Genomic DNA, 10741 nt, shown 5'->3' with positions numbered 1-10741 from the left:
CCCCCCCACCCCGTCCTCTACCTCCAATTCTTCTTGCTCCTGCAGCGAGCAGGCATCACTTGGTTCTAGCCCAGCTCTGCCTCCAACTAGTTCTTTAACTAGTTAAGAACTTCACTCTCCCTCTCTTGGCCTAGTTTCCTTAGCTATAAAAGAGGAGGGTTGAGTTGGGCTATCTTCAAAGCTCCACTTCCCTCTAGAATTTACTCAGCTATTGACGAGCAAAAGTCAAATATAAATATATCCCATGTTAACAACAGATGGCGCTCCGTCACTGACAGGCTGCGTGGAGTCCGGCTGGGTCAGTCTTCCTAAAAAACTTTTAGTGTTTTGTTACAATAGCAAAGATCCCTCCTCCACAGGAGGGCTTCAACATCCAGGGAGCCCCTCTTTGGAAGTCAGAGTAGAGCTTCTGCCCACCTTTCCACCATGTACTCCAGGTTGGTCAGCCTGGCTTCCCCCGGGGAGATGATGTGGACGGCGTAGGAGCTGAGGGAGCGGTGGACAAACCCGCGGGTGTGCAGGTACCTCAGTGCGTCAGAGACCTGGAGCAGCAGGTGCACGATCACCTCCATGTGCAGCAGAGGGAACTGGGTCCGCTGTGAGAAAGCAGGGAGGAAGGCCCTGACAAAGCCCGCTAAGTTCCAGAGGCATCTCATCTCATCTTCGTTACTTAGTTCCTTTTATGAATAGGGGGCAGGCAGTGGGCGGGAGGGGGGTGTTTTAAGTGGCGGCCTAAGGGCCGTAGGACCCAGGATCTCCACTCCAAACCCAGCTCATTCCCCAGGACTAAGCTGATTCACATCTCAAGTTGTAAAAGGCTGGAGGCCAGGGGGCATAAAGCTGAGTTTGAACCTCCCCCACCCACCAAAAAACCTATGCTTTGGGAATGAAACTGTGCATCCTAATTAATTACAGCTCTCATATTTATAATATCTTAATCCTGGTAAAATAGAAAAACCTTAGTAAATCCATCCTCTCTCCTTTGTGCTATCATAGACGTCTTATTTATTACGTTACAAAGACAATATAGAGTTATAAGTAGCGTGTTATACACGTGTAAGTCTTTCAAAGCCATTAGAATCCTTTGCTGGAAACAGGTCTGTGTTTTCTGCTGAGTTCTCGACTGTCTGACAGGGAGGCAGGATTAACAGTAACAAGAGAGGGTTTAGATTGTGTGCGTGGCAGCCCCCAACGAGGACATGTATGAGATGGATCTTCCAGGCTCACAGAACCCGCAGCTCTTCCTCTGAGTGAGAGGTGGGGGACCTGACAGCAGCGCTTACCCGCTCGTGGAGGACGCTGAACAGGGTGCCCACCGTGATGCGCTGGTACACCAGGCGGGTGGTCGCCAGGTCCTGGGACAGGCACACGGCCATCAGCTGCAGCAGGTAGGGGTGCCGAAGCTTGCTGTGGAGAAGCAGCCCCAGTGGGGGCAGGCACAAGGAGGACAGGATGAAAAGAGGGGTGCTGTGCTTTCTCTCTAGGGCTTTTGAACAAATTCTAAACAAATGTTTCTCAAAGAAGCAGACAGGGGATGAGGCATAGGGATGGGAGGGGCTCTGTGGAATCTTGGGCCTGTCCCTGATCACACCCAACAGGCCTGAAGGGTCATCAAGGACCACTAGGACCATGCTGCTGGGCAAGATACTTTGCATTCTTTTTTAAGAAATATCAGCTCTGTTTTGAGAGTTCAATGAGCAGCAGGGGGAACGGGGACCGCTGTGAGACAAGCAGGGACAGAGGCCTCTGACACTACAGAACTCCCCCCAAGATCCAGAGGCATCTCATCTGATATTCAGGTCAGGAAATACAGCAGGGAATACATAGCCCAGGTCAGGGAATACAGCAGGTCCTTGGCCCAAGCCTACTTCATGGGAAAGCCCACCCTGTTGATATGCACCTAGGTCTTTTATGGCTTAATTCCCCCAAAGAATTTACCCTCTCTAGACTCAGAACCTGGGCCCATTCCAAGGTCTTGGCGGCACTGGTGTGAAGCTACAAATTGAGAGCATGGCCCAGCAAGAGCAGAAGACCCTAAGCCCAGAGCCCCAGGAACCATAAGGAACTGAGTGTGTGTCCACACCCCAGCAGAGGGGGTGGCGTTCTTGAGAAACACAGTGGTGTACACAGCAGGACAGCCATACACTGCCCTAGATGGGCCTGGGAGAGAATGGGGCAGCCCGAGGGGCTGCAGCAGACAGGGGTGCAGATGGTTATGAGAAGTGAGGCTGACACTGAGCCCCTCAGCACCACCACGCTTGCACCGGCTAGCCCTTTACTCCTCTTTCTCTTCCCTGGCAGCCCTAGGTCAAGTCAGCTGGTCCCAAAAGCCTGGGAAGATGGGGCTAAGGCAGCTGGTGCTCCATCCCTTGGGACTGATCCTGTGGGGGGAGGGGTGTCTGCAGACCCACCTCAAGCAGCCTGGACCCCCATGTCTCCTCACCTGCTGTGTTCCTGCTCAGCGATGAGCAGGTCAGCCAGTCGCAGCCTGCTGCAGTGCGGGTGGGTAGGGACATTCAGCTCCTTCACTGTGACCCGGCTCCCGTTCCACACCAGACTGTGGGGGTGAGAAGAGGGGAGGCGGCCAGAGATGCAGCTGTGGTGTCTTGCAGAAACTGTGGATCCTTTTGTGCACCACTGTGCTTCCCAAGTACCAGAGCACCCCTGGGGTACTTCAGCGGAGAACTTAAGGGAAGGGGTAATGTTTGTGTTTTAGAAAGCCAATGGAGCCTCTAGGACTGAGGATGGGAAGGAGAAGGAGAACCAGAAAGTAAGACACCAGTTAGCAAGAGGCCCCGCTCAGGCTGGTGACAATGCGGACCAGTCGGGATGGGGGTGGGTGAGGGCAGGACACAGCAGGCTTCGGGCCTCTGGAAAAGGCCTTCTGCTGACTAACACGTTAGAAAGATGTTTCCTCTAAGCAAGGAAAAAGATTTCAGCTTCAAAGAGGCTAAGTCACTTCGGCCAAGTCAACTCCCATGGCCTTGGAGGGGCTGGCAAACGAGGACTAAGGACACTTGACACAGCCAGGGGCTGCCACTGTCACCTCTGGATTTGGCTGGAGACAGGGGCAGCCGATGCCTGTTTCAGTGGTTACAAAGGACTCAATACCTGTACTAGAGTCAAGACGTTAAACTGCCTCTAATTCTGTAAAAAGCAGAGACATTAAAATGCTTCCATGAATGTTTCACAGAAGTAGTTCTTAACTGGTGGGTTCATTCTGCCCACACCACCCCTACCTCAAAAACACTTGTCAATATGTGGAGACACTTTTAACTGTCACAGCTGGGGCTATGGGCTGCTACTGGCAGTGGCCAGAGGCCAGGGACAATGCCAAACACCCTACAAGGCCGCCCCAACAATAATTAGCCGACGTCAGCAGCCCTGGGGCTGAAGCTCCACTGCGGTGTGTCCAAAGGCGTTTCTTCCCATGAGGGGAGACCTGCTGCCCGTGGGAGAAGTCATGGCCCCTCTTCCCACATGAGCAGATCAGCCCCGCTTACTTGCTCATGAGCATATAGGGGCCACTGAAGAAGGAGAAGGTGGGCTCGTCGTCAGCCTGAAACACGTCCTTTTCTCCAACTATGGGAAGAGATCCGAGGTAGACCAGCTCCTTCCCGCCTGTGAGGTAAAACTGAAACCAAGGCACAGCCTCAAATTGTGGGGAGAAGGAAGGAAAAGCAAAATACCCCCAGAATCTTAGCAGCCAGCTGGAAATAACGAGTCCCACTCTTCACCAGCCACCTGCCCAGGCCTGCACACCAGATACTATGCTCTCATTTTGATTAGCGTCAAACCTCCGCGAAGTCTGGTGAGGGTGTTACATTTGTCCCCCAACTGATGAGGGAAGCAAGGTTCACTAAAGGAGCCCTTGTGCCATAGCAGCCAAAGCCCTCGGCTGCTCAGCGAGAGGCTGCTGGTTCAAACCCACAGGCCACTGTCGGGAAACCGACGTGGCAGTGTAAGTCTGTAGAGACTTGGAAACCCCGTGGGGCAGTTCTGCGCTGTCTTATTGGGTCTCTCTCTATGAGACAGACTTCCCTCACAGCAGTTTCGGGCTCAGAGAAGCAGCCAGTGTCTGCCTGAGGCACCATGGCTGGGCCTGTGTGTTGCCAGAGCCTGAATCCCGCCTTCCCCTGCCTCCTCCTGCTGCCCTCGCTGCCCCTCACACCCAACAGAGACTCCTGAGTCAGGCTGGGCTGTCAGGAACAATCACCAGCAGCAGCCTCCTGGGGTGGACAGAACCAGCGAACCACAAGGCACTGTTTGCTCTCAAAACGCTTCTCAGTTTCATTTCACTTCACTTCAGCAAAGCTCAAAAGTCTGTGAAAGGGCAAGGACAGTCCCCAGGCAGGCCGTCTCTGGGAAAAGCAGGTCTGGGGCCTTACTAAGAATGGTGGGCTCATTCTCTAAGCTTCAAAATTGAGCCAAGGTCATTCAAGGGATTGCATCAGGGTTTCCACCATTTCTCAGGTAAGGACACAAACACCAGGGACTCTTCACTGCAGAAGGGCAAAGGGGAAAAAAATCCCAAAGCACAGAGAGACGAAGGTGGGAAGAATCGGGAAAAGGGGTGGAACATGGTTAAGGCCAGACATAGGCTGGTCCGCTCTCAGGCCTGTAACACTGGCCCAGCAATGACAACATCTTACCTTCCCAAAGCCAAAACTGTAAATGTTTTGGGCAGAAATGATTCCAGCTTTAACCATTCGTTTAGGAGAGCCAGGAGGGTTTCTAGAAATAGTACAAAGAGAGACGGGAGGAAAAGTCAAGATAAACCTAACAGTCATATCCAAGAGAGGGAGCTCTGATGGCTTAATGGGAAGGAGTTGCACTGCCAACCCAAAGGCACAAAGTTTGAATCCACCAACTGCTCTTCATTTAACTGCTTCTGAAAACCTGCTGGAGGGTCTGCTGTGGATTGGTTTTGACTTTATGGCAGAACCTAACCACAACAACACATTATCTGAGGGAGCTCTGGTAGCCTCGTGAGTAAGGAGCTGTGCTTTCAATGCAAATAAAGGCAGTTTGAATACACCAGCTGCTCAATGAGAGAAAGATGGGCATTTCCTCGTGTGCGATTTACAGCCTCTCTAAACCCGCTGCGAGGTCACCTCTGAGTCAGTTCCGACTCAACAGCACATCACTCACATCCAGAGGAGCAATGCTAAACCAAGCCTCCAGAACGTGGAGTTAGTTTTGTCTTTACTACTGGACTTTCTACCACGGAACAATAAGCACACAGGCCCCCACCTGTCAGTTTGCTGTACTCTGGTAGCTTGGGTGTGGCTGTGATGCTGGAGTCAACACCAACAGCAATCCAAACACCAGAAGGGTCACATGTGGTGGGCGACTGTGAGCAAAGCTTCCAGACTAAACAGTCTCCTTCTGAAACATGAGCGATTGAAGCATCTCACCACCAACATGGCATTGCTGGAACCAGCCAGCCAGGTCACGCTCAGATTCCGAACCCAGACACCCTGAGCTGAAATTGTCTGCTGCTGTTTGAAGGTGTGAAGTTTGAGAGTCACATATAGTGAAGTAATAGTTAACGGATAGTCACTGCTGTTGTCAGGGGTCGACATGTTGTGCGTGACCCACAGCAACCTTACAAACAACAGATCTGAACCCTGTCCTGTGTCATCCTCAACCTCTGACACACTCAAGCTCGTTGCTGCAGTCAGTCCATCTCACTGGGGGTCTTTCTTTCACTGACTCGCTACATTTCAAGCATGATGTCCTTCTCCAAGGAACAGCCTCTTCTAACAACATGTCCAGAGACTGAGAGAGGAAGCCTCATCATCCCTGCCTCCAAGGAGGACTCGAGCTGCACTTTCTCCAAGACATATCTGTTTGCTCTTTTTTGCGTTCCATGGGACAGTCAGTGCTCTTCTCCAAAACCACAGCTCAAAGGTGTCAACTAACTTCACTCATCCTATTCACTGTCCAGCTCCTAGATGCCTAGTAGGTGACTGGAAAGACCTTGGCTTGAATCAAGTGCACCTTACTCTTTAAACTGACATCTCTGCTCTTCAGGACATTGGCGAGGTCCCTGGAGAATCCTAACACTCATCAGGTCCCACTTTTCCCTTTTCTAGACGGGAACCAATGGGGCCCAGAGAGGGAGGCCGACTGACCAGAGGTCACACAGCAGCAGCAGGGCTGTGATCGAGCTGGTTCTCACTCTGGCCACTGCTCTCCCCTCACCCTAACTGCCGCCTGGCCAGTGGGGGTCCTAGTGACTGAAGGTCCTTGTGACAAGTGTCCTGTCTCTTTGGCTCCCAGTGCCTCGTGTGGTGCTCAGTTATTGCTGCTGAGAGAGTAGCTGGGTTTACTGCTAGTTTTGGGGTGGCACCTCTCCCATTTCCCCAGGTCCTGTGGACTGGTGGAGCTTGTCTGGCTGTCCTTGACCAGCAGTCACAGCCTTTGTTGGCCAGACCCCCAAGAAAGGCTAGGTGATACAGAAACCCCAACCACTCGAGGTAGCACTCACCCCGGCATGAGGCCCCCGAAGCGGGGTGGGCTGCAGATGAGCTGCTGAGAGGAGTCGACCCTCCGCAGAAGGTCCCCGCTGGAGAAGCCCTGGATGACGGTCTGCATGTGCAAGGTGCAGCGCTGCACGAACTCCAGGATCTGCAACACATGCCACTGACAATCCGTGTGGCCACAGAACCTGGCACCCCAGCCTTCAACAGCACCCAGTCTGCAGAGGGCAGAGCCCACGCCTCCAAGAGAGGGGCTCAGACGGGAAGGTGACAGTATGAGGAGCAGGGTGCCCAGCAAGGGAAAGGACCCAGATCTCCCTTTGGATGGAGTGATTTGGGGATCCGGCCACCATGTCCTCCAACTCTTCCTTGGACAGATGAAACTGAGGTTGGGAAAGGGAGTGACTTGTCCAAAATCCAGGTAATGAGCAGGAGAATGGGGGGGGGGGGCCCCAAACTGACACTTCAGCCTCTGACCCTGCCACTGACTGTACCATTCCTACAGACAACACCTCACACCTGCTGCCATGTTTCTGGGCCTCAGTTTCCCCATCCCTGTGAGAATTAAGTGCATTAATATACAAAGTAAAATATACATATATTAATGTTAACGCTATTACATTAACCCATATTAAAATATTATAGTAATATATATTTATATTAATAATATACATGGTAAATTGCTAGTCAAGGGTCAAATTCACAACTGTTCTCTGTCCACATTGAACAGATGGCCTGAAAGCTCACTAGACTTATCTGAGGTTAAGCAGCTTCCGCAGGCCCCTTGCCGGATGTGGCTGCAGGGCCCCCTACCTGCTGGCTGCACTCCTTCCCTGCTGTCAGTGCCCAGGCCTGAGGGCCCTGGCCCTTCTCATCATGGAGTCTCAAGTCACCTCCTGCATCCAGCAGTTTGCTGAGGATCCACTGATTGCCTGAAAATGCTGCTGCGTGAACAGGGGTGCTCCCATCAAAACAGCGGCTGTGGGGCGACAATGAGTGTCAAGGGCAATGGTGGGAACCCCACGGGCAACACGGGCTTCCCTCTCCTCAACAGGCATCCCCTTCGGTGATTGTGATACAAGAACCGTCTGTTCCGTTCCTGGTCTGTTTTCCATCCTGATCTCAATCCTTCAGGGCCGGATCATTTCCCAATTTATGGATAAGAAAAGAGAATAATAGCCAGGTACAGTTTGGATCCATGTCTGGGACCTTCCCTCACATCCCTCACCCTAATGTGGGCTGCATATGATTCTTCAGACCGGCAAGGTCTGAGGCCAGCTTATCCGGCAAAGCCTAACAGGGAAATTGCTCCTATAAGAATGTGTCTGTCTCACAAATCTATGGTGGGAGGGCCAAGAAATCTTAGACTGATCAAAGACCTAGAGCGATGAAACATTTCATCAAATGCAGTGAAGTATCCCAGAGGCATGGGAAGATGGCCCTTATCGTGTCCAGGTACACTGAGGATATGATATGGATCCACAGTTTCCTAACCAGGTTGCATATTAGAATCAACTGGGAAGCTTTCCCTCTATTAATTGAAAGAGAAATACAAATAGGAGAAGAAATTGCGTATTTCTGTACACACATTTAGAGGAATTTCTATCTGTGTTTCATTGACTGTGTGGATCACAACAAATTGTGGCTAACTTTGAGAAGAATGGAAATCCCAGAACAATTATTGTGCTCATGTGAAATTTATACTTGGACCAGGAGCCAGTCATCAGAACAGAGCAAGGAAACTCCGCATGCTTCAAAATGAAGAAAGGAGTGCATCAGGGAGTCCTGTCTCCATTTCTTCTCAATCTATATGTGGGACAGATCATTCAGGAGCCTGAACTTTATGAAAAATATGGCATCAGAATTGGCGGAAGACTCCTTAACAACCTATGTTAGCAACCTTGATAGCTAAACTGAGGAGGACCTGACGTACATGCTGCAGAAGGTCAAGGACTGTAGTCTTCAATATGGATTGAAGCTCAACATCGAGAAGTCAAAGATTCTCACCACTGGCCAATTGACAGTACCGTGAGAGATGGAGAAGAGATTGAGGTTGTTAACAATTATAGCTTGCTCGGCACTACAATCAACACCAGCAGTCAGGAAATCAAGACAAACTTCACTGAGAAAGCTGGCTGTGAGGGACCTCTCCAGGGTGCTAAAGAGCAACAATGTCTATCTTGAGACAACTGCCAGATAACTTTTCTATTATAGTTAAAACTATGTTTCAAAAACTAACATTATTTGTAACCATTTCAGAATTTAGATTGTAGCACTGATATAAATTAGAAAAACTCGGGTTCTTAACACACCCCCAACCCCCGTCAAAATTTGTTTGCGATAATATTGCCAACTAATGTTAAGAAAACACTTCTGATGTTCTATTGTACTTACTGGTTTGGGTCTGATCCATAATCCACCAAAATATCAACTAATTTTGTAAGACCCAGTAATGCAGCAATGAAAAGTCCTGTTTGGCCCAAAGAGTTAACAGCATCAACAGAAATACCTGCAAATATCAGAAAAGTGTAACTTACTAGAGGCTATGGGAAATTTTAGTATTTGCACTGTGTTGGCTTTTTTGTTTGTTTTACTTTTACACAGTTTTAAGGATATTACTGCTGCAAATTCTTTTAAAACACTTTCAATTTCAAATTAGAGGTTGGGAAGACAGTAATTTCTTAAAAAGGCCCCCTTGCATATAAATAATATGTTGTTATTTCATAGCATCCCCGTGAGGAAATTCCTCCTGTGACTGAGATATTTCACTAAGCATAATATCCTCCAGGGTCACCCATTTTGTATAATATTTCATGAGTTCCTTGTTTTTCAATGCAGCATAGTATTCCATTGTGTGAATATACCTCAGCTTCTCTATCCATTCGTTGTTGATGGGCACTTGGGTTGTTTTCAAAACAGGGATTTCATAGTCAAATCACTCCTATCCCGTACCATGCTGACACTCAAACCCACTGCCACAGTCACCTCATATATCAAAGCTTATCTGGAAAGGTGAAGAGACCGCGTAACCCTCAATACCACCAAAGAACAAGCCGTATAACCTTTCCAAGGAACAGAAACAATGTATATACACAGAGTTAGAGTAGGTGGATGGCATAACAAGTACACACCTTTAAATGACAGAGAAAATGTCATTAAAAGAACATAAAAATATCTTTAAGTATGTTATAAAGCCCTCCAATAGTTCCTCTTTGCTTTTGACCTTGAACACAAGGGTAACTACACTAAAACTAAGACCCTGCCCCTACTACACTTATATGCATTATCAAACAATATCATTAATATCACATGAAAGCAAGAGTTTGCTGAAAATTATCCAAAAACAACAGAGAACTGTCAGAAGTACAGGCTGGGTTTGGAAGAGGCCATGGTACTAGGGATATTATAGCATGATGGATCTTGGCTGAAAACAGAGACTACCAGAGGATTGTCTGTGTTTCATTGACTATGTAAAGGCATTTATTTGACTGTGTGTATCACAATAAACTGGCTAACTCTGAGAATAGGAATCCCAGAACACTTGATCATGCTTAGGCGAAACCTATACTTGGACCATCAGAAGAGAGCAAGGAAACAATTCATCATTCAAAATGGAAAAGGCTGTATGCCAGGAATGTGTCCTATTTCAATACCTTTTCAATCTATATGCAGAACAGATCAGGCAGGAGGCTGGGCTCTATGAGAAGAAATGTGCCATCGAGATTGGAAGAAGACACATCAACAAACAGCATGACACAGATGACACAACCCTGCTGGCTGAAACTGAAGGAAGACCTGAAGCACTTGCTCCAAAAGGATAAGAATTTGAAGTTCAACATTGAAAAACAAAAATTCACCACTAGGCCTATTGAAGATATAAGAGATCGAGACTCTTAATTTTAAATTGCTCCATTCCACAATCCACACTCTCTGATACTAAACCGCCAGGAAGTTAAAAAAAAGACATGGGAAGGGACGCCTAATCCAGGTCATGCTTTACACCTACTATGCATTAGAATACTAGACCAATAGAAGGTTTTGAGAAAGATGGACAAACGAGTTCAAAGCAGGATGGTTTTTGCAGTCTTCGCTAACATACACCTAGCCTAAGAGAAACACCCTTTAGAAAAAAAACAGTATGCTTAGATTTACCCAACTACAATTGACATATTTCAGCTAACAAATGCTGCCCTGGATGTGCTCACCAAGTTGTGCCAAGAAATCTGGAGAACAACCACTTGGCCAACTGACTGGAA

At 48.7% G+C, this 10741-nt stretch overlaps 1 protein-coding gene across 1 annotated transcript in view; it reads right to left on the bottom strand.

Annotated features, from left to right (window-relative positions):
• TEX14 (testis expressed 14) overlaps positions 1–8994 on the bottom strand; it is a gene marked incomplete at its 5' end in the record, with an annotated part of 57069 nt that extends 48075 nt beyond the window's left edge. The window contains 8 exons of the mRNA XM_006889446.1: positions 418–596; positions 1284–1407; positions 2444–2557; positions 3504–3634; positions 4653–4734; positions 6494–6633; positions 7299–7464; positions 8880–8994. Of these exons, the coding sequence (XP_006889508.1) occupies positions 418–596; positions 1284–1407; positions 2444–2557; positions 3504–3634; positions 4653–4734; positions 6494–6633; positions 7299–7464; positions 8880–8994 (1051 nt within the window). The remainder of the gene's footprint in view (positions 1–417; positions 597–1283; positions 1408–2443; positions 2558–3503; positions 3635–4652; positions 4735–6493; positions 6634–7298; positions 7465–8879) is intronic.
• Positions 8995–10741: the final 1747 nt, after the last annotated feature.

Source organism: Elephantulus edwardii, unplaced genomic scaffold (genome assembly GCF_000299155.1).
Source record: "Elephantulus edwardii isolate Elephantulus edwardi_28Jun2011 unplaced genomic scaffold, EleEdw1.0 scaffold00077, whole genome shotgun sequence".
Taxonomy (NCBI): Eukaryota; Metazoa; Chordata; class Mammalia; order Macroscelidea; family Macroscelididae; genus Elephantulus; species Elephantulus edwardii.
Note: the sequence above shows the minus strand (reverse complement) of the source record. Positions and strands in the feature narration are given on the sequence as shown.